This window comes from Lissotriton helveticus, chromosome 5_1 (genome assembly GCF_964261635.1).
Source record: "Lissotriton helveticus chromosome 5_1, aLisHel1.1, whole genome shotgun sequence".
Taxonomy (NCBI): domain Eukaryota; kingdom Metazoa; phylum Chordata; class Amphibia; order Caudata; family Salamandridae; genus Lissotriton; species Lissotriton helveticus.
In genome coordinates, this window is record NC_136065.1 from 1820953660 (window position 1) to 1820978777 (window position 25118).

The window sequence follows — 25118 nt, forward strand, 5'->3', positions numbered from 1 at the left end:
CTGGCCCACGACTGGAATAGAACAATGTGGCCAGATTGCCCAATGTTGGTTGTTTACCTCTTCTTCTCCTCCTACTTGGCTGATTCTTCCTTCTTCCGGTCGTTCGGGTGTGGCGGACGGGAGTCAAGGTTACGGTGGACCTGTATCCACATGGAGGGCCCACTCCTGAACCCTCCTTCCTGTGTCCTGAGATGTTTTTTATCATAGAGTCATGGGTATTTCCAATCAGGCCATCACACCACCAGACCCTTTAAAGGTACTATCCCTTAATGTCAAGGGGCTTAACGACCCCAACAAGAGACAGGAACTGTGGCGCTACAAATTACAACACAGCCCATTTTCCTTCAAGAAACCCACCTGTTAAAGGTGGACAACCCCTGCATTACACACCCCAAGTATCCTCTCCAATTCTGGGCCACAGCTGATACCAGGGCTGGGGTGGCTATTTTATGCCGAAATGGCATCAGGCAGGGGGAAACTAAAGTCTTCCGCAGCCCCAAGGGGCATTTCATTCGAGCACGAGTGGAGGTTGGGAGACGCTCCCTCACATTGTGTAATGTCTACGCGCCAAACCAGATGCAGGACCATAATATCCGAACCTTACTGCTGGAACAGGTGCCACAGGGTGATTCCTCTGATTCTGGGGAGAGATTTTTACCTGGTGTGGGATCCTACGCTGGACCGTAGTGAAGCCTCCTCAAACGGGTCCAGAGCAATGTCCTCTGCTCTCCGGAAACAGATAGCAGACCAAGGCCTGATCGGTTCCTGGCGATACCAGTCCCCTGAAGTGCGGGATTACTCGTACTACTGCTCATGCAGGATCCGACCGGTTGCCCCACCCGCCTACCGGGGTTGCGCCTGCCACCACGTATCCTGCGGGATCCAGCCAATGTGGAAACTCCATGGACTGCTATTAACTCTTACTTTGCGAGCAATGATCTACCTGAAACCCCATTTCCGGTGGTTTGGGATGCCTTTAACACAACGATTTGCGGCCACATCATGTCAATTGCGCGGGCAGCCTGTCGCTTCGAGGATGGTCTCTCCAAGGACCTTAAGAGAGTGGAGGACCAGGAACATCCAACACTTGCATGCCAGCGGAGGCTTGCGTACCTCCGGGGTCAGCTTCGTTCCTTGCGCACCAATAAAGCAGAGCGTACTCTGCTCGCCCACAAACGGTATTTCGAAGGGGGGGGATAAAGTGGGCAGATTACTGGCGAAACGCCCGAGGGTGAGAGCAGCGAAGGCCCACATAGTGAACATCCAGTTGCCAGAGGGAGGAAGGGTCACCACGGAAAGAGCCAAGTATGAGGCCTTTAGGTCCCATTGCACCGCCCTCTATATTGCAGATGAGCCCTCCCAAAAGCATATCGATGATGTCCTAAATAAGTGTCCCTGGGCCCCAATGCATCCACACCACGCCAAACAATTGGACGGTCCTCTCCTGTCAGAGGAGCCGACAGCAGCATTGAGAGACCTCCCACTAGGGAAGACGCCATGCCCGCACGGCTTGCCGTTGCCCTTCTATCGTATGTTCATAGTGCAACTCCAGCCGTACCTACTGTGATTATACAACTCTCTCGGACACGGAAGGTCCATCGTCCTCTATGGTTATAGCAGAAATAGCCCTCATCACCAAGCCAGGAAAAGATCCAATGCTGTGTGCGTTTTACCGCCCCATAGCACTGCTAAACACAGACCTTAAAATTAACACCAAAATGCTGGCTAAGCGCCTGGAGCCTCACATGCCTGGCCTTGTAGCACCGGATCAGGTTGGCTTCATTCGCAATAGACAAGGGGCAGACAAGTGTGTAGAATTGCGCACATGGTAGGGAAAGTCAATCATTGGAACATACCGGCCTGCCTTTTGTCGCTTGACGCGGAGAAGGAGTTTGACCGGGTAGACTGGAGCTTCCTTCGCGCTGTGTTGCACAAGATTGACTTAGGGGGCCATGATCATAGAGATCATATTAGGTCCTATCACTCGCCACAAGCGAGGGTTCGGGTTAATGGGCAGCTCACAGAACCCTTTTCCATACATAGGGGTGCGCGGCAGGGCTGCCCCCTCTGCTATGTACCCTGGTGGTAGAGCCTCTAGCGGAGTTGATCAGGCAGGATGCGGACATACACGGCCTCACGTTTGGAGGCCGCCAGAATAAAGTAGCACTCTTCGCGGACAACCTTATCCTCACGCTACCGCGCCCACATACATCTCTCCTGGTGCTCCACACCCTATTACAGTCCTTTGATAGAGCCTCTGGCCTTAAAATTAACCATAGCAAATCTTGGGCTTTAAACCTTACGATTCCGGAAGAGGAGATACCAGCCTTAAAGACAGTTGCTCCTTATCAGTGGGCCTCGGATCATATCAGATAGCTAGGGTGTGAGAAGTTGGCCTGATGTGCAGTGTTCACTATTCTAGTGATCACTATATATCAGTCCAACCAACCCTTATTGATGATTGGTTGTAAGTCAACCTTATAGACCAGCTATCCTAGTAGCATGGATACGAGCAGTCTAAGGCTAAGACTCTAGAGGGCGTGTTAAGCCAGCTGTTTTACCATCACATTACCCCTTGAACACCCAGTGAAAGGACACCACACAAGTGTTATGAAAATAAACAGTGTATTTATTAGAATCACAACAACCCTGTACTCTTTATGAGGACAGGGTGCTAGGCACAACAAAACTCTTACGAAAATACTTAAGTTAGCACGTTATACACAAATGCCCGAGGGGCACGAAAAACCATATACTTAAAAAGTGGAATGCGAAATTACTAGCAGGTAAGTACAGTACTAATAGGCTTTGGAATCGCTAGGACTTGCCTATAGAATCGTTAGATTACTTCTAGGAGACCTAGGGGACTCGGGTGCAGAGTGTGCACTCTCACGCGGGATGCGGGACAAAGTCTATGGAGGCTAGTAAAGGCAAAGTTAGTGTTCACGGGCGAACCCGACCTGGTAGGAAGAAAACGACAGTGGATCCTGACCCTAGGATAGTGAGGCTATGCTGGGACACCGAAGTGCCGAAGTTACCTAGCCCAGGGGCTGCAGCTGCATAGGTCTGAAAAGACGTCGGGAATCTCGTTGCCGGACCAGGAGCCTGGAAGAAGGAAGTTGCTGGCAGGCGACCAGTGAAGAAAAGTTCGATGGATCCAAGCCTGGATCAAGGAAGAAGAAAACCTGAAAGCAGAGGGGACCAAGTTCTTGAATCACTAGCCAGTGATTAAGTGGGCACCAGGATGGCACCGGGCGAAGTCACCGCAGTCAGGTGAGTGGGCGCTGCTGGGCTCTGCAGTCTCTCGGACCAGGAGGCGTTGTCGGCGACCAGGATGGAGGTGCGAGCTGTCCCACGAAGGTTCTTGCTGTCGACGTCGCTGGACCCAGGATTGGGCAACAAGTCTTGGCAAATGCAAGGCCCACGTGGTGGACCTAAAATGGCGTCTTAGCCGGACCAGGAGGGTCCAGGGTACTTCTCCGATGGAGGGAAGCAAGGGCCAGTCTGGAGCAACCAGACTAGCAGCAGTGATGTCGTCGGGCGTCGTTCAGAAGGCCACCAGCCAGCGGGCTAGTAGCCAAACAACGCGGTGAGCAGCAAAAAGCAGAAGGGCCCCACGCAGATCGTGGAGATGCTGGGGGGCTGCACTTCGGTGCTGGAGCTGCTCAGGGTCGGGGCTTCTCGGACCCCAAAGCACTCACCAGGAAATTACTCGGCGGGCTTGCTGGAAAGAAGTCGTGCAGTCTTGAAGATGGCCGGTCCCTCGAGGTCTCGTCACACCCACGAATCTCAGCGTGACTGATGATGTAGGTAGAGGTCAGAGGTGCCAGGGAAGCCGGTTCTCGTCGAGCTGGGCAGTCTTGATCCGGAGGAGAGACTTGCAGCAGACCGCAGTGTTCTTAAGATGGTGCCTGCGGATGCAGGGTGACTACTCCTTAGTCACAAGGGAGAAATCTTAGGAAGAAGTCTTGAGTTCCTTTCGTGGAAAGTAGTTTCAGGATTCAAAGATGATCTGATTTGGAAGGGGGCCAGTTTCTACCTTTATCCTGTAAAAAGGGGCTGGCACGCGACTAAGTCCTGCCCTAGGGGTGGGACTAGGAGGGGGGCGGTTACACCCACTTCCTTGGCGGGCTTTTCCCCAGCACAGGGTCTGGAGTGACCCTGGAACTGGTTTAAGCCAGCCTATGCACAGTGAGCACCGGGGTGCCACGTGCAGTCACCTTCCTCTAAAGCCCTGCCTACCTACAATACACAAAACCCTGTCTGGGACGGTGCTGGCACCGCCCCTGGCAGGAAACCCTTTGTCCTTATCTCCTGCTCTGGGAGGACTCCCAGCAGCAGGAGGGCAGACTTGTGTCTCGGTGGCAGCATCCATTTTGTGGATGCTAAGGCTCTGTCTGACTTTTAACCGGGTTATAGGTTACATGCATGTCGTGTCCCTCTAGAAGGGTGGAATGCTAACCCCGTCGCCAGAATTGGCGAGGGGTTAGTATTCCAATTCGTATGACACCTTACTCGACATGTTTTGATAAAGCGATACCAGAGTTGGCATATAACCGCGAGGATTATAATGCACTTAAGAGTATATGGTATGCGATATCATGGAAACGGCTAAGGGATGGATCCCGAAAGCCGCAGACAGGCTCAGCTCATGCCAGAGCACCATCTCACACGATTCCAAGCACTCTGCCTTCAGGATTGTTAAGGCCTGCCATAGGAGTGACTGATAGGAGATCTGTGTGTCCATTTTAGGGTTAGATATAGGTATACTATATCTAAAGCAAAGGGTGATTACACCACCTTACCCCAGCTGTCAAGCAGCCAGTTGTGTCAGATTTGGATGGCCAGCCAGGGGTGGCATAATACATGCTGCAGCCCCTGGTAGGCCCTGGGTACACCTATGCCCTGGGTACCTAAGGTACACTGTACAGGGACTGATAAGGTGACTCAGTATCCAATTTAGATATGTACCTAAGGTACATGGAATCCATTTTACAGAGAGAGCAGTAGGCCTGGGGCCCTGAATAGCAGGGTCCCAGGTCAACTAAGTCAGAAAACCAGCAAAACACCAGGCAAAAAGTTGGGGGCAACCATAGTGAGGGATCTACCTTCCTACATAGGGCTACAATTAACCCTTATCATTAGACACGTGGAGACAGGCAAATTGGCGAGAATGTAAAAAAACTGTCTTGGAGGACCTACGGAGGTGGAGATCCCCAACTATCTCTTGACTGGGCAGGCTTAATGCCATCAAAATGTCGATACTCCCTAAAATCTTGTTCCTATTCCAGTGTCTCCCCCACCTCTATACCGCAGCACCAGATACGGGGGCCTCCAACGAGACATCACTAACTTTGTGGGGTGGGCGTAGACTGCAGTTCTCCCATAAAATCCTCATGATGCCGCGAGACAGGGGGGGCTGGCGTGTACCAACCTCCTGGAATACTACTGGTCCTGGCACCTCCGCTTTGTCTCAGTATGGACAACCACTGAAAGGAAGAAGGTGTGGTTTCATATGGACAGGTAAGTAACGGGACGTACCATCTGGTCCCGCGCATACTGTAGTGCCGCTCCCAATGGGAGCGGGACTACAGTATGCACGGTACCATCTGGTCCCGCGCATACTGTAGTCCCGCTCCCAATGGGAGCGGGACTACAGTATGCGCAGCTGCAACACTGGGTATCTTCACCAGTAATGCGGCAGGCTGCCGTCCGGCCTTTCACTCCCTTTGAGCAGCTAGTCCGCTCATTTAAATACTTGAAAGGCCTTATATCACGGACATACCAGATCCTGCAACACACTCTCTATTGTTACCCACACATCCATAACGCCAATGGCAGCTGGCGTCGGATAGGGAAATCACGCCTATACAATGGAACCCTATGGCGCAACATTCAAAGGGTTCATCGTTGCATCCCACAGAGGGGAAAATGCATACAAAATGATGACAATGGTATTAGACGCCCGTTCGACTGCACAAAATGTTCCCCGCCACGTCCCCCTTGTATTGGAGGTGTCTGACTGCATCTGGCGACTTCATTCACATTTGGTGGGGCTGCCCACTACTAACGCTGCTCTGGAAAGTCATATTAAGGAAGTACTGGGCTTCTGAATCGACAACCAAATCCTTCTGGGTCTTAAACCAGAGAACCTAAAAGCGCTCACTCGCAGCGACTAGATCATAGCACTTAACATGCTTGGGGCAGCTAAACAACTAATAGCACTATACTGTAAAAAAGTAGACTCCCCGATTGCCGCTTCGTTTGTGCGCTTGTGGCATGTGATCACTATGGAGCTCTTCACGGCACGACTGCATGCACGAGACGCTCACTTCAACCATGTCTGGCGACCACTGGTTCAATACCTCTGTAAAATAGAACATGCGCGCCAGTTAGCCTCTAAGCTCAGAGCGCTGTGACTGAGGATGCCATACTCCCGTCAGACCCAAAGAGACTCCTCACATAATTAGACCAGTCGTTCCCACCAATCCTTTAAGCAAGCGCCAAGATCTCTATCCCCCATGCCTGCCACTATCACACCTCACATCCAGTCAGTCCGCCCATTCACCCACACGCGCAGCGTAAAACTCATCTCATCTCTTACCTTTTTTCGATCTTTTCCTAGACATCTATCACTACTCGCTTTGTATGGGTCTCTAGCCCTCGTTCTGAATGTTATTAGATTTCAACAGGTCCTGGGAATCCCCATAACAAGTTAATATCGCTACATGTAATAGATCACACGACCGGCCCAGCAAGGGTTGCAGGCGACATGCTGTGTCTCAACTAGCCTAAGTACTGCATCTCTCTACGCAGGAAGGCACTTGAAAATAACGCGGCCAGCCCTAAATGGGTTGTAGGCTTAACGCTGTGTGCATGCGGACCTATGTTCTATTTTCTGCTTTAAAAATAAAACAGACTTCGAACAAAAAAAATAAATAAATACTCCAACACCCATAAGACATCGAAGTAAAAAGCTTTTGACAACATTTCTGAAGTCTTTTCTGCCAGAAATCAGAAAAAAGTTAGAGCTGAAGTAATCAGGATTGTGACAGAAGGAGCCGGAAAGAACAACTGACCTGTCACCCCCGAGGCATGATGGGAAGCCATGGTCATGGCTGCCTTAAAGGCACAGTGCCAGTTTATCTGAGTGTTTCTGTGGGTTAGCTTTTCAGCTTTCTACACTAATGTTTCTGCAATGCAGCCTATGTGCTGACAATGTTCTCATGCTTCCTTGCAGGGTCGTGATTTCTGCTGTATGTTAGAGCAGTTTTCAAATGCTTTCTTTCTCCCTGCTTTATTGGAATGTATTTATGTATAAGGGAATTTCTAGCAACATTGCTCAGCATGGTTATGGAAAGCTGCATGGTGTGATAAATTAACATATGTGATATATTTCCAGGGTCCCGCGCATGGGCGGGAATATTCGTGTGCTTATGACTATTGATGAGGATCCCCTGGAAGAGAACCTACCTATTGGTAGTAACCCTTTGGTTAAGAGTCATAAAAAGGTGTAAGACTGAAAGAACCTCCCAAAGCACGCTAAACTGCTCTCTGGGACGTGAATTTGATCTTTAACTTATTCAATTCATGGCCAAGCAACACTAACCTATCCCTTAAACAGATTTCAATTAAATTGGCTACTTTGTTATGCTTAATCTCCTTTAGAAGAGTCTGACATTAAGGCACTAGAACTATTTAATAGAATATATTCATCTGAAGGAGTTCACTTCGACATTTGGAAAAGGACTAAGAATGTCAGGTTCATTTTTCTATCCTATTTTTCAAAACTGTGAGAAACTGTGTGCCAAGATGTATGAAAGAGAATGAGAGCAAAGTCTTAGAATTTAGAACAAATTGGGAGGATCAACTGCTTTTGTCCTACGTGAATTCATAGACCTTTTTCCACTGCCACATTAGGAAGATGGTTACACAGGATTATGAAGGACGCAGGTATTGATCAAGGTTTGGAGCTCAGCCTTCTAGAGGCGCCATGGCTAGTAGAGTCTTCAGGGCAGGGGCTTCCCCGCCCAAAATACTTAAATAGAATCTGGCAAAGGTGTTAGCCTTATACCAATCCGCAGTTTTAAGACAAGTAGAGCATGTTAGTAATATAGCTATTGAGGGCTTTAAACATGCATAATGGTAGCCTCCGGTCTTGTAATGAAATGAGGATTCTCAGATTTATATTAAGATTGAACATAGATTTCATTTAAGACAGAGGCTAACATTATCTCTCCCTCCGCTCCCAAAATATAATTAAATAAAGTACATTAAAGAGATTAAAGTTGATCTTATTTAAGTATGTTAAGTTTCTAAAATGGTATTGTTTTATCTTGAATCCGTGATCTGATGCAATTTCTCAAATTGCATTTACCTTATGACTTCCACCATTTCTTTCAGAAAATAGCGCATGAAATACAACTGAAATAACTAGGATGGATGGTCCTTTGCATCGCTGCAGCTAGAAGGAGGATGACTATGTGGAGGGGTGTATTATAGCTCTTCATAAACATTCTAATGTTTTATGTGCACGTATTCTTCAAAGGGCTGCATGTTTGGTGCAGCAATAAAAGATTAGTAGGATCCCAGTTAACTATAGTCAAAACACAGGGACACCAGGCAAGGGGGGGGGGGGGGTATTGGTGTAGTAAAGTAGGATCTTTCTGGTACCAACTTCCAGGATCATTGCTGTGAAGGCTGAATAAGTCAATAGTATCCAGCATGACAGGCAAAAATCAAAGGAAGAAGTGTTGTTATTGGATGATCTCTAGCCGCAACCAACCTTCAACACTGTTGCGTTGTAATCTGCCTTTTCTATTTAGCAGGCACAAAAGCCATCAAATGCCACCTCAACTAGTGTGCGCTTAAAGCCAACCAAGCATTCAACACTCATCTCAACAGCTACCACCAGCTATAGGAAAAATATATTCCCCAAATTAAAGCAGAGGCATCAAGTAGAACAAGCTGCTGCCTACTGCTGTCAACGCTGAGCTCATCATACTGCCTGCTCATAAAAAAGGGAACATGTGAACTACATCTACACAACAATGATAAACCTAAACTGCGATTACTTCTGACCAATTACGCACATCACCCGCCGCTCCAATGTGAACTAAAACCAGAAAGGACGAAAAATTATTCAAAAAGCTCAAACACACGGTCCATATCAAGGACTTACAAAGCAGACATCCAACTACAGCTTAGATGCTCTGAAAGATTTCAGTATTATCTTGTAGATGACAGCAGGTATCTACACTCTAGTCCTGAACTGTGATAGTCAAATACTCATCAAGGTACAGGTTATAGACCGCAAACACCCCATCAGATAACGAGATTTAATCAGAAGACAACTGCAATGCGAATGGACTACTTAAAGAAAAGAAAAAAAATTCTTTTGACACAATCACTCAGAGACAGGGGCCAAATCATACTGGCTCATCAGTGAACAATCCAACAGAGCAAAGCAATCTAAAGGTATTCAGGATCTGTGTAAACTAAACAGGATTTGTAATTTCATAGCAATTTGCTTTTTAAAGAGGACCAACAAAAATCAACCACACAGTCAACACGATACTGGACATCACCCCAATTACTACATCCTGCATTACAAATAAATAGATTCACGTACAACACACCGATATCAGTGTTGCCAAACTACCCCCAAATCCGTAAAAGGCTACATTATAAAAATTCTATTTCATCCCATTATCAACAGTAAATGAGCTCCTCTAATAAACATTGTCACCACTACTAACCAACTAGCTTACCACGCACTCAAGGCTACAACCCAGACATAAAGACTGATCAGATCCTGTTCCTAGTAAAGAAGCCTTAAATATGGCTCAGAAACTGTCAGAATCATTCTGCTACCAACTATTCATGGCAAGGATTATTAAAATGTTTAATTATCTTGCAGGCTGAGCTTGCAAAACTATTAAACTAACATTTATTTTGCAGTGGGAACATGCTATAGATTCACATGGTAGATTATACAGTGGTATTCTCCCTAAGAAGTGACAGCGAAACTAAATCTTAAAACCACCTGACCTACTGCTGCCTCAACTTTCCTGAATATCAACAAAAACCTTGTTGAACAGGTGGTTCCGCAAGCTGATCTAGACACTAGAGTATAACCTAGCCGAATGCATTTCCAGAGAACTTAAAAATATTTGCCATCAAAACCGATCAAGACCCTCATACAATTATGCTCCAATAAGAAACAAATTGCATACAGAGTGGTGGTCTACCAACAGGTATCATTCTAATAAAATGTTATCCACATAATTAAAAACACAGAACACCTTAAAAAATAAAAAAAGGAAACAGTGAAAAACTTTATACATCTGTATATGTCTCATTGTATGTCTCACCCTATGAAATACTTGACAAAACAAATCCATCAGGTCATACCGCGATTTCAATAGTCTAGGATACCTTTAATGCAGTAATCAAAGAGAAGGAAAACCGCTATCAAAACTCAACAGAAACGCCCTTACTAATGAGAAATTTTAATTGGACTTGAGAAAGAAAAAAATTTAGGGCATCAAACCCTTGGCCTCCAGAGGTAAATGACAAACTTGCATAGCCAATTACACCCATCACCTATTGAGGGAGTAAAAACAACAAAAAACACTGCTTAGGTTAAAACAGAAAGGTTATAAAAAGACAAAACAAATAAGGCAGATAAGATTTAAGCCAACCATCTGTGACTAGTGAAAGGTGTCTTACGCACCCCCAATGTGTGAACCCCAGACAAAACTAACAGTTTGAGGTCAAGAGGAGAGAAGCATTTGAAGATTATTATTGAACCTTATACGGATTCCGTGCTCAGAGTTAATGGACATAGCTGCAGCAGCTGTGCTTGAGCTAGGAAGCTACCCCAGGCAGCACAACAGATTAGATAAAGAAATATCTTGTGATGAGGGGACTACAGTGATCAATGACTTGCACTTACATAAAGCACTAGGTCCAGAGAGTCAAAAAAAATGTGTTTTCCTAATTAAGAGGTTTGCCTACAAATTCATACCCAGATTGCGGAGGTATTTAATTGCACAAGTGAATAGGGTGGGGGAGAAAGTCTTAAGCAAATTACACCTTAATTCACAAATCTGGCAAACGAAGAGAAAAATGTGCTGCATATAGGCCCATGTTGCTGTCGAATACGGACCTGAAAATATACATGAAAGTACTGGCCAACAGATTAGATAGGTGCAAGTCATTCTTGATCAAACCGGACCAGTCAGGGTTAATGAAACCACATGTTTGCTGTGAAGTGTAATATTCTCCTTTTATTATCAAAGGCCAAACACCAGGCCATACCTATGGTGGTCTTTGCAATGGATGCTGAAGAAAGGGCCATGGGACGTGGTTCAATTCCTTCACTGCAAGTATTAAATCGGATCGGGTTTAGACAAGATATTCAGAAATACATTTTGGTTGCCTATAGGAACCATACAGCACATATCTAGATAAGAGGTTTCCACACACTAGAGAGAGGAGGCAGGGGAGTCCTTATGCCTTCCCCTCTTCGCCATATAAACTGAATCATTGGTCTAGTTGATGAGACAGGACTCGGCGGTGATGGGCATGCCGTCTGGAGTACAGATAATAAGATACTCTTCTTTGTCAACGATATCAATGATGAGTGATAGCTGGTGAGACAGGCCGCTGAGGCTCTGCGCACTCATTTTGCACAATTTTAAAAATACCCTTTGTGTTTTTACTCTGTTTGCCGCTCCTTCGCGCAACTGGTTTAAATTGTTGATTTTAAAAACAATATACCTTTGTCTGAACGCCGCTCCTCGGCACAACGCTCTTTCCTGTGCCTGTTATTCTTTCCGCTCTAGGCACCGATCCGCCACGGCTTGTGCCGTTTGCAGCGGCAGGGCCACACGAGCGAGACTTCAGACATCCGGCCTCACATACTCACTTCCGCCCTGCTGGTCAATTAGCAGGTTAGCGGGCTAGTGAGTTTCTTTCCCTTGGGTACTTAATGACGCAATGGCGGAAGCGCAGCGGACGAGCGCAGCGGGAGCGCCGACTTCGCGCCGAAGTCGTGCCAAAGTCCCGCCCATCTGCGCCCGTCCGCGCCAGAACGGGACCAGGGGCCATTCCCTATGCTCCAGGTAACATAACATATTCCCGCTCTGCTCTATTGCGTCTACAGCCGCCTCCCTGTACTTTTGCCCCTGCTTTTAGTTGTCAAGGTGCGCCGCTGAAGTGTCCTATATGCGCTCTCATGTTAGGTTCTGTCACTACGGCTCTATGCACCCCCTCACGCACTTTCTGGGATACCCCATCTGTCACTCATCATTTTTCCTTTACTTCGCACAAAGCTTGTCCTGATCTGGGCTTTATTAGTATAAATTGCCGATCTCTCTCTAAACATAAGAGAGACATCTTTGACCTCCTTGAGTCATCTAGACCAGCAGCCATGTTTGTTACGGAAACATGGCTAAACGACAGTTCCGGCCCAGACATCGCCATGGCGCTCCCCAATAACTACACCTATGTGGGGAGAAACCGTATACTCAAGGATGGCGGGGGTATTGCTGTAATCTTCAAAAGAGAATTCTCTTGCAAATGGGAAGATCTAGATTTTCCCAACTGTGAAGCTGGTCTCTTCAAACTCTTACTCTCTCCCAATTTTACTCTGACTGAAACCCCTTATTTATCGTCCCCCTGGCTCAGCATGTGTATGGGCATCCTCCTTTCCAGAGCTCTGTTGCTTCAATCCACTAATTTCCTAATAGTAGGAGATTTAAATATTCATTTTAATCATGCATCCTGCCCCATTAGTTCACGCTTATTACAGGATTTAGCCGCCTTGGATCTTCACCTGCATAACTCTGGCCCCACCCATAAAGCTGGTAATCTATTGGATCCCATTATTTCTAATCTTAAATGCATCACCTGCCATTCGTCTTCACCTGTCATCTGGTCCGATCATTTCATCATTGATTTTTCAATCAATATATCTGATCATCAGAACTGCCCTTCTAGCTCACATCCTCACAAAGCCAGCAGGAACTGGAAACGATTAGATAATGGCAAACTGAATATCTGCCTTGAGAACTCTAAACCGACGCTTCCCACCGTTACTACCAAGGAGGTGTCTGCTGTCAGCTCTTGGCTGATATCAGCCTTAGATTCTTGCCTTCCAACCCAGAGAAATAAGCCCCATATCCATCATCCACCGGCTCCTGGTTCAATGATTCACTCCGCCAGGAAAACGCATCTGGCGCTCCAATTATTGCACGGATAAGAAAAAAAAGGTATAAAGCCGCTCTTCTTGCCTACCATGCCGCCTGCGATACCGCCAGAGCTAATCATGCTAATATGACCATACTTAATGCCCAAAATCGACCTAAGGCCCTGTTCAAAGTTGTAAAAGATCTTGCAGGCATGTCCTCCGTACCTAAAGACCCCTGTTTGGACACAGAACAATGTAATGCCCTGGCAAATTTTTTCCTGGAGAAAATAGATAAAATCTATGCTAATTTTTGAGTTTTTTCCACTTACTCTCCTATTCCTGATCCTCAATGGCCTAGTCCCTGCTCCGTTGATGCATCTAGCTTAACTCCCACTACCCCCCAACTTCACTCTTGGGGACTGATCTCGCCTTTGCTCTTTCAAAAATATCTACATGAAATAAAAACTGGCTCTCCCCTTGATCCCATGCCCCCACAAATATTGCGCACTCTCGATCCACCTATACTCCAGATCATTCTTGATCTAAATGCTTCATTGGCTGAAGCCACGGTTCCCAAAGAATGGAAACATGCGATGGTGGTTCCATTGATAAAAAAGGCCAACGCGGACCCAAATAATCTCTCCAACTTCCGTCCCATTTCTCTGCTCTCTTGCTACTCTAAAATCCTTGAAAAGCACGTTAACTCTCTTCTCACCTCTTATGTTGAATCCTTTAATTTTCTTCACCGCTCACAATCCGGGTTCAGGGCTGGCTTCTCCACTGAGACCACGTTGCTTGGTGTGACCGAGACCATCAGAAGACAAGTGGACAACGGGGAGACAGTGGCACTCATTCTGTTAGATTTGAGTGCCGCATTTGACACCGTCTCCCATTCCATCCTGTTGTCCACCTTGAAATCTGTGGGTATCGACGGCCTAGCCCTGGCCTGGATCGCTAGCTTTCTTTCTAATAGCACTTTTCAAGTCTTTTCTTCTACTTCTGTCTCCTCCATTTTCACTTCTCCCCACGGTGTACCCCAGGGTTCCATTCTTAGCCCTCTTTTCTTTAATCTTTATGTGAGACCTCTAGCTTTCCTGGCGGAGCAAGCAGGTCTCACGATCTATTCTTACGCAGACGATACGCAAATCGTCTACTCTCTATCTACAAATAAACATCTCCCTACGTCTTCCCTGCAGTCTGGTCTAGAACAAATTTCCAATTGGATGCATAGTCCTAAATTAAAACTGAATGGTGACAAAACGGAGTTGCTTTTATTTGGTCCAAATTCATCGCTCTGGGGCCCGCAACATTGGCCTCATCAGATGGGCCCTACTCCCACCCCTTCAGCCTCAGCCCGCAACCTCGGGGTCCTTCTTGACACCCAGTTGTCAATGAAGCAACATGTTGTTAAAGTCTCAGCCACCTGTATCACCGTTAGGTGGCTGAGAAAAATCACGTGGATGCTTCCAGCTGATACCCTGAGGAGCGTAGTCCAGGCCCTTGTCATCTCACGGATGGACTACGGGAACATTCTGCTCCTGGGTGCCTGTAAGGAGGTTATAAAGAAATTGCAGGTGGTTCAGAATATGGCTGTTCGCCTTATCTGTAACTTGCCTGCCAGATCCTCGGCCGCTGTCCATCTGCGCAAGCTGCATTGGCTGCGCATCGAGAGCAGAGTGAAATTTAAAGCCCTCTGCTTTATGCACCATATCAAAACTGGCAAAGCCCCGGAATACGTATCCTCTTTAGTACAGCACTATGTCCCCTCCCGTACTCTGAGATCCTCCACGCAAAACAAGTTTCAGACCCCGCGTGTCAACAAAGTCAAAATGGGCGGTCGCTCGTTTGCGTTACTTGCTCCCTCCCTTTGGAACTCCATACCTCAATCCCTGCGTTCTGAAATTTGCTACCTGAAATTCCGTAAAGGAATTAAGACCTGGCTTTTTAATTTTTAAAATGCGTGCTCATGCCTCCTCAACTTAGCTCACCTCTGTTTGTTTTTAGCGCCGGGAAACCTCCGGGTAGCTGTGCGCTCAATAAATGCAATAATAATAATAATAATAATAATAATAATAATAATAATAATAATAATAATAATAATAATAATAATAATAATAATAATGCAAAATCAGAGATAATAGGTAAACAGGATAACCAAGCGGGGGCGGAAATAGATACCACTTTTCTCTTCAGAGGGACTACAAAAAGTAGTCAAATTTTGGAAAGTACAGATTACACTGACTTTACAGGAAGTGTGACAATTAAACTACATACTGCTATTTAAGGAAATTTAAGATGACTTCACAAAATGGGGACTGCTGTTATTATGGAAAGGGAGGATGAATGCTTCAAAGATTAACATTCCCCAATTGATATATATTTTTTTCCAGGCACAACCTACAAGAATCCTAAAATCAGACATGTAACAACTCTAACTAGCCTGTGAAATTCATATAGCAAAAAAGTATACCCAGATTTGCCAGAAGAGTACGGCAGGGCAAGAAAGGAGGTTGGGCATCTCAGCCTTAAACACCTATGATACAGCAACACAACTAAGAATATCATTCAAGTGGTCCCTGAGACAGATAGAAAACATCAAGCTATTATGGAGACAAAAAAACCATTGGCCCATTATGGAGCAGAATTTGATGGAGAGCACCTTGTGGGATACACCGTGGCTGTCAAAGCAGGAAAGAGCTAAGGCAGCCTATGCATCTGTCATAATTAGACCAACGATGGAAGTGTGGGACTTAGTGTCAAGATCAACCCGGATATTGGCTTTTCCTTCCCCCTATATTCTTCTATTTAACAACCAGAAGTTCACACCGACAAAACATCACACAATATGCAGCAAAGCAACAGAGAGACTGCAAAATGATAAGAAACCCATTTAAGGGCCAAGACTCTAAATCTTTTACTCAGTGCAAGAAAGTTTTTGGCTTACAGCACTCTGAGGCTCTGATACGGTTAACCCTGACACTGGGCACTACATGCAGTAAATACAACAGCGGCAACAAGAGACCAGATGCCCTTTGAAAAGCTGTTCCTTAAATATTAATGCACCTAGGGGATAATTTTGGCAATTTATAAAACAATGATGGCCCTTCCTGATGCACAGGCTATACATGCTGAAAATGAATGGTATAGATTATGGTGAGAAGCACACAGGGCAGGTAGAAGTGCTATAAAATCATGTATAATTGGTATAGGACCTTGTAAAACTGATCCCTGCTAAAGATTAAGTGTTGGTTGGGATGTGGGGAGGAGGGAACAGCCCTAAAATGTATGGTGGGATTGCCCCCGAGTGAAGGTCTTTTAGAAAGATACTGTGCCACATAAAGTGGAGTGCCAGCTCTGGCGGCACACTGGAAACAGCTAGGAATCCCGGACATATCCAAGTGGTTCCACAGACTGTTTCTTTATGGAGATGGAAACGCTTACCTGTGACAAGAGGAACAAGAGAGCCAAGTTTGAGGGAGGTCTGGAAACCAGTTATGGATTATTTTCAAGAACTCAGTCACCCTAAGATGCCCTAGAACTTGGAGGGTGACCTGATTAAATTGGACTCTGCAGGAAGGGTCATTAGGAGACCCATAGGAGAGGTGATTGGGCAAGGTGATGGGAATGGGACCCTACTGGTCGAACTCTATACATATCCCCCTCACTATCAACCTAGACATTCCCAATTGGGGTGGGAGGCTTGGCAGGGGGCGCCCTGTTTCTTTGGAATATGGTTTAGTAGGTTATTTAAACATATAATCACAAAGTACAATAAAATGTTTCAAATAAATAATCCCAGTGCCAATTTTCAAAGCAGTCTTGATGGAGATGTTTTATTCTCATAAATCAGACTCCTCCCAGTTAAAATATTTCAACAGATGGGTATGCTTCTAAACCAGTGTTAAAAGTTAAATCTAAACATGGTGATAATGTACAAGGGCACTGTGGATGTACACCTGCCGACCTCATGAATCAATGTTAATTTTTCAACATGTTTTTCGACCCAACCCTCTAGTTGGAAGACTAATGTAAAGTATGCAAGTATAACTATATTCTTACTGCTAACAAATTCTAAACGTTTAAGAGCATCGCTCTCCGACCAGATTACCAGTTCAGATTCAAACTTCAGTGCAGCTCAGGCACGTCTTCCATCCAAGTGATCTTTAGAACTCAGACAAGTGTAGAACATGTGTTTTTGTTCTATTTGACCCCTAAGCAAACGTTCACAAAATTGACAGCCAGATCCTCAAACTCTGAAGGGGTTTTGATGGAATAACCCTAAAACGATTTCAACTGTACCAAATGAGTTCGTGTCCTGCAACAAGGAAAGAATCCAGGTGATCTGATAACCGCAAAGAAATACTTGCTTATTGACCAAAATACCAGTGTACACTTAAAAACATCCCTAGGGCACTAGGGGAAACATGAGATATGGCAATGAAAAACAGCGGATGCATCTACTTCATTCCATGGCAAAGAGATGAAGAAATGGACTTCGTATATGTGGACCTGGAAAAGACCAGACCGGATGCTCACGAGAAAATTGTAATGGACAGTTGGAAGGTCAGGGGTATAAATTGACAGGTGTGCCTTCTCCCCCCATTATTGCTTGATCCACCATTTCTCTATTTCCAAACTAATCTGGTTTGCCAGGGTCTCTATAGCAAAGTCAGAGAGGCCTCTCGCCTAGTCATCCTCTACACTGATGAGCTATTTTACTTGAGGCTCCCCAGACTATTGGTATCATTCTTGGAGAGGTTTGGGTTTAGAGGAGAGTAACCAAAAGAGCCTCATCTTTCCACAGGGATCCCTGGCATATTGTATTGTACCACATCCGAATTGCCGGACTTTTGACTCCTATGAGAAACTAACATATTTCAATATTTAGGCATTATGGTAGCCAACACACAGTAGAAACTGTATGACTAGCATGGGGAGAGTATTGCAGGTTCATCCATCTTGTCGGATTCTGAGCCTCTCTTCCCTAGTCAGATATGGGCTGGGTGGAAATTGTCAAAAATATTAGTTCTCCCACATCTCGCCTATACCTATTATAAAACTCCCTCTGCCCTCGCAACTGATCTACATTCAAGACTTTGGACAGTTCATTGGTCTTGAGTTAGGCAGGGAAGATGAAGGTGACTGGCAATACTGAATGAAACAAGATGTGAAAGAGGGAGGCTTAAGACTACACGGCATGCCCAGCATGCTGCCAAATTGTAGGGAAACAGGCCACTTAGTGTACAATTCAGAGGCTGTCCTTTGCTAGGGAGCCAGACCTGTGGTCCTTGCAGACAGTTCAACACAATTGAGGTAATGGGTATGCCGCAATGACGAGAGAATGGATATAATACCCTAAGGGATTTATAACCCTGGAGACTCCATACTTTCCAGGAGGCACAGGTGATATTTGTGGTGGGCCCAGAAGCTTCATTCAATATGCAAAACCTGCTAGAATGACTTGGGGCACCTGGACTGGCTTCCTGGCTGCTCTGGCAACCACATGAAAACTTGAGGTAGTTTTGCACCTGGGCTGATCCAGTCATGCAGTAACGTATAGGTTTAAATCATTTCAATTTGACAAACCAAAAATGAGACCTACATGGGAAACCGATATTAGGGACCAGTTAATTAACGGGATCTGGGATTCTGCCTGCGCTGCTAGAGGCAACACAAGATTCAAGTTGATACAACTAAACTTCCCCAGCCAAAATTAACATACACTGGAGGGTCTAAACAACATACCAGGGAAGAACAGCTTCCTGCCCCAAGTGTAATGCGGGAGGGCCTCCTTTGGACATTAAGCATGGCAGCGCACCCAGATATGTGCCTCTTTTCAGAAGAGGCGTTTACTGCCTCATCTGTAGTCACAGGAATACCGCTGGAAATAGGTCCTTAACATTGGCTACTAGGGATAATGCTCAAGGTGAATGGGAAGAAGATGCAGCACAAGTAACCAAGAATTGATGCTGGGGTTGGTGCATAGCGATGGGATGGATTAGCTCCAGAACCCCCAGTTTATCCCTATGACAGACATTTCAGAATGAACACACTAGCGGAGGAAAAGCAAAATGTGGTTCCTCTTGACTAGTTCAAATTGCTGGGTAATCTGCAGACCTGGGGAAAACATATGAATCGCTCCTGGGAGAAGGTGCAGCTGGGGATGGAACTCCTGCAGGAGGGTGGCCCTTGGCAGGATCTTAAATAAGCCATAATAGACCGGGGTTTCTCATTGGTTCCCACACAAGATTTATAGCCCAGCAGGATAAACAATTGACATGGCACATTTAGTGGATCGGCTGGTGGTGGTGGAGGGGAAGGAAGTGGGTAGGAGGAAGTAATGACCAAAGCTCCAGTGGCGTACAAAAATCGGATCTTGCATCAGGGTTCCTTTCATAGTTTGATGAATCATGGGGGGGGAAGGGTGGAAGGAGAATGACCTATCAATGCATGTGTCACAGGTATAGGGTATCTAAATTTAATGAAGGTGTCACAATTGTAAGTTCATAAAACTAAAAAAAAATATTAAGTGATGAAAGTATTACAATTATGAAACATTATAGGAAATGGCATTCTCAAAATCCCGGAGATAATGAAGGAATATGCCATACTGGGTGCAATTTGTAAATTAGCAGTCATTTTAACTGTACAATTCATAGTTTCTGCTGATTCTTGAAGATGGGAGGAGAGCTTTAGATCACGGACTAACAACTATGAATTCAAGGAAAAGTACAGAGTACTCTATCCTGCGCATGGTATGCACATCTGGTAGGGATGAACATGGTAATTGTGTCAAATCTTGAAGGGTATTAGCATAGTTGTGTATTTTCTCATGTGGCTTCTTCAATATAATTTAGGGCATGTCTCAAGTTATGTCCTGTCTGACTGTCTTTCATAGGTACAGCAAGATAATAGTCCAAATACTTTGATTCTTGTGGTAAGAGCAATAGTAGCCACTATCAGTCTGTATGAACGACAAAGTCTAAAAACAAGCTGCTAGACTGGAAAACAAACCAACATAGTCCAGACCGACAAGAAACAGGTTATGAAAAACTGCATCTTACTGGTAATCCTTCATTCTCTTTAGAGAGACTACACTCACCGGCGATAGCGGACAGCAGCCATACCCTCCAGCAGGGATGGGACAGCATCTTGTGTCTTCTTCACAAACCTTCCCATCTGGGCAAAACAATGCTGCCCCCAAGCTGGCCAGAGACAGCCAGAGCACCAAGGACGACCACATCACCTGGGGAGGAAGGAGACAGGAACGCATAATTGAGCAAATGTAGTAGATTACCCCATTTTGAATAAACAACCCTTTTGGATTATGCTGCTGCTAGGACTTGCACGTTAATATAATGTGATGAATAGGTAGCTTGTTATAACTTGATTTGTGGCTCCGGCTCTTCATGCATCCTAGATGTATTCTCCAGGGATGTACTGAATGGCAGATATTATACATAATCTGCAGGTAGATATGTATGCAAAGTCACTCAGAGCAACGAGCCAGATGGCAGTAACCCTTTTTTCTACTGAGCACTACACCAACATAGGTGCCCTGAGAGTCAAAAATTTTCGAAGAATTGTCAGGACATCCACACTTTGAAGCTTTAAGAAAAGTGTGCGGACATTAGCTAGAGGTGGCAGCAAAATTAGTTAAATCGAAAATAAGTATTACACCTCACAATCTAGTCTAGGTTTGTTTTTCCTTTCAATTTCCATTCTGATATATCTAACTGTACTGATGTCTGTTATCAAACAGTAAATTAGGCGACTTACATGAACACACAGCCCTGCCCAGCTTTACCTTCCCAGCACAAAGTTCTTCCATGGAGCATCAGCACATCTCCAATTAATTAATTATGTTCATTCATCCAGTGTTAGTGGGGAATTACAGTTCATATTGATAGTCGCATCAAAATCAGAGCTTGTTAAATTAGAACAAAATTTCCACCTGTTGACTACATTATAATATCGGATTGCTTTTTTCTCATTTACATCTCTATATACCATCTCTATGTCATGTGTCTGTTGGAGTTAAGTGTAATCTGAGTTTGCACTTGTATGTCTCAAATACGCAGAAAGTAAGTTGTTGAGTGGCACAACAGTACACTTACTCCCTATTAAAAGTTCAATCTCGCAGTATCTTCTGGGGAACTAGATCTTCATCAGTGCCAGTCTCCTCGCTGTTTTTTGTTTGAATCTGTTTATTGCATTTTTGTCATATCACAGCATTACACAGATGAAGAAATTGAATAATTATGCCGTAGTACAATAGACGGGTCAGTGGCCACTTCAGACGTTCATATACATGAAGGAGTACAATCGTAAGGATCAATTTAAAAGTAAGTTAGTCGAAATAGCATGTCAACTTCATTAGCTACTGGCATATCAAAAAAGAAAAGGAGCATTGACCTGCATAGGTGGTGATAAAGCAAGTGTTGCTTCCCAATATCGCATCAGAGATTTGTTCAGTTCGGAGCATAGGCTATGCCATGGCATCAAATCAAAGTAGGTTGGGTACATCGGCAATACAACATATATCCAAAGCTTTATTACAAAACTAACAACTGTAAAGAACAATCTGAAAGGTGTGGGAACTAGAGGCTGGGTGATGTTCAATAGCGAGTGCGTGTGTTGCTCTCGGGCCAGGCGGGCAGGAACAGTCATGTACCAAGTTATATCGACAGTGGGGATCCAACCACAAGACCCGCCGAGTGCGCAGCAGGGGGCGGGGTCCAGGAGAGGGGGGAGAAAATCCCAGCCAGAACCACGCAGGGGGAGGCACTAGTGCTTAAACAATGCCACTCTGGCCAGTCTCCTCGCTGTGGACTAATTTTGGAACCAGTCCAGTGACTTTTTTTAGACTCTTTAGGATATAATCGACCTATTCCATAAGCAGTAACTTCAGTTAAGTCGGGAGTGTATTTTATCATATAGGAACGGCATGCCATAGACTACAAGTTATCATGTAACTTTGGGCAGCGCCAGGTCATGTGCATGAAGCCCTACTATGAATCAGTAACTATTACAGCTTCAACCTGTCTCTGGATCAATTTTATGTGGTTTGAATGGGGTAGGATATGCACGAAACACGATCTTAAAATGCAATAAAGAATGTCGCAACAAGATTCTGCAGTATGAGAGCAGCAGTCTGTCCAATATTTATCTGAACTCTCACCATGTTGGTTTCGCATTTCACCTTTTGCCCTTACAGACCAGTCTCGGTCTCTGCATTGCAGTCTTGTATTTACTGCACACCCATTCCCTTGTGTCTTGTGTCTGTGTGATGTTAGAGAAGAGTACAAACTAGGTCATCTCCCTATGAAAATCAGAATTTAAATGTGTATTTGGTATGAGTCCCTTGACTTTTACAGTCTACTATTGGCAGAAATAAAGCTCTCTACATAAAGTTGATCTAGTTGTCACATTCCAGTATTCTGCAGAAAACTGGAATACAAAATCTCCCCCCGCCCTCCCATCAATGCCATAACTAGAATGTGTTCAATCGGTATCACAGGAGAGTGGATATAGGAGTACCCCACTAGTCTTAATGGTTAATGCCAGGCCCAACACAGACACCATTGTCTAACTATATCTTTTAGGCTCGTCAGCCACAATGGTCTGCAGACTGTCCTTCCCTTGATCTTTTTCCTACATCATAAACGACGCATGTGATATGCAACATCCCAGTGATTTGATCTTGGGCCATCTTGAAATATACCTTTAGGTTTGGGACATCGTAACCCCCACTCTGAAATTGAGTGCATATAACATCCCAAGTTATAGAAGGCGGTTTTCTGCCCATATGAACCGTAATAGGAGGGTGCAAAGTTGTAGGAAGATGTTTTGGGCAGTGTAGTGAGATACGGAATGAGAAACTGAAATGTCAGCAAAATGAGAGGTACTGAAAGAGGCAAAGCCATCCATTGACCCACCTGGCCAGCCAGCTTCTACAGCACTGGGCTGGAATTCAGTTAACACTGTTAGTCTATGAATTTTTATGCCATGATGTTTGATTGCACCATCACTCCACTTCGGTGGGAAGTCTTGCATGTTGTCAGTGCTGGGTATTTAAACAGAAGAACTTGTGATTTTTCCCAATTTCTGTATGCCAGAATAGTTGCCAAATGTAAGTTCTGTAATTATGGGAGACAGAATTCTATTCTGGGTATCTGACAAACAAGATATCCTTAGCATACATTCAACCCACCATGTTATCCCTTGAGAACTGTAGAATGCTGTGCATATGACGCTCCGTGAGCCAGGACACCAGTGAGCCGATGACCAACACAAACAGTGATCAGAGGGATGGGCAAGGGTGCCCTTTGTTCTGAGTAGAGCAGTTCAATTAGAGTAACAAAGTAATTTCCAAAGGCGATTTGATTGTGCTATATTAGAGGTGAACACTCCATGGAGTGAAAGACCTTCTCTGTATCAACAGACTGCCACATTACAGGATTATCCTGTCCTGACAGAGGACTTCAAACAATGCAAGTAAATTACAAGTAATGGCTCTACCTGGCATAAGCCCAGATTGGTCCTTTTTTACTATTACCTAGTAAGGCAGGTGGCAATAACTTTGGCTACAATTTTGTTTTCAATGTTTATTAAAGATAGTGGCTGGAAGAACTTGCATAGTAGGCCAATTTAATTTAGTTTCTCTAGGACTGTACAGTGGACTTTCTAGTGGACTGCAGCATTATCCCATCCACTTAAGCCCCTGTAGACGGAGTAAATGTGGTGCTTTGTAATCCCCTAAATGCCTGATATATTATGGCAGTTAGTCCACCCGCACCTAGGCGTTGTCCTCTTACCAGCCTTTGTATAGAAGTCTTAACATGAGCTAAGCTAATGGGTTTGGTTTGAAATCGGTGGGCATAACCTAGCTATGCTAGTGCGAGGTCTTCTAGACAGCGGTCTAGCAGGGTTATGTCAATGCAAAATGAAGGTGTGCAGTCATCTGTAGTCTTCAGGAAACACTTCAAGTATTCCACTCTTACTACCCACCTGCCCTGAAAATTCTTGGATTGCCGTCAAAATACTTTGTGCCCTATGGCCACCATGGTTAAGTCTTTTCAGGGCATTCCCCCCTCATCGTAGTATTAGCCCTTGAGTAGTTGAAAAGTTTTTCACCTCTATGCTAGCCCATTCTTTAAAGACTACGACTTCAGGTTGTGGAACGCCAGTATTGCCTTATCACGTCACTGCATATACCTCGCTTCCAGGGCAGTTATCTGCGTTTCTCTAGCTGTTGTAGCTCAATGGGGATGGCACAAGACCCTCTACCTTTAGTTTAGAAATGCAATAGTCCACATAATACATACCACACTGTGGCAATTTTATCCACAAAGCCAAAACAAATGTCAAAATACTTTTATAAAAATGCGCACTTTAGCCTTCAAACGAGTATTCATTAGAATATTTGAGGGGAACCTACAAATGGGTGCAAGCAAGCACCCCCAGAGGTGGTTCTAGATCTAGTGTTTCTGAAGAATGGCTAGGTGTGTTTAGCATACATGTTAAATCCAAAGCCCTTCACCTAGAGCCCTGCTTGCGATCTCGCCTAGAAAAGAGTCACAAACGGACTAGCAAAATGTGAAACTCTGCTCCGGTCCACATCTTATGCACCAGATGACTACCACACCTAATATTTCCATGATAACTAATACCCTCACTGAGGTCATCGATAACCTATGGAAAGGCTGGATAAAGTTCCATGTTTAAGACCAAACAGAAGTCACTTCCTCAAATTATGGTGTATTCTGGAGTTTGGCTACGGTTAAAATGTTGCAGAATTCTGCAGCATCCACGCTGGAGCCATAAAAATTGACTAAAGTTGTGGACTTGTCAAAGTGATGACCCCTCACACCCGCCCACCTAATTTCAGAGCAAAGTATTGCTGCATGGGTGGGGATAGAGG

The 25118-nt window shown here is 45.0% G+C and overlaps 1 protein-coding gene across 5 annotated transcripts in view; it reads right to left on the reverse strand.

Annotated features, from left to right (window-relative positions):
* GRN (granulin precursor) overlaps window positions 1-25118 on the reverse strand; it is a 1937406-nt gene that overhangs the window by 1627281 nt on the left and 285007 nt on the right. For all 5 annotated transcript variants that reach the window (XM_078645176.1, XM_078645173.1, XM_078645175.1 and 2 more), the window contains one exon: window positions 20298-20441. In XM_078645176.1, coding sequence (XP_078501302.1) covers window positions 20298-20438 — 141 coding nt within the window. In that variant the 5' untranslated portion in view covers window positions 20439-20441. The remainder of the gene's footprint in view (window positions 1-20297; window positions 20442-25118) is intronic.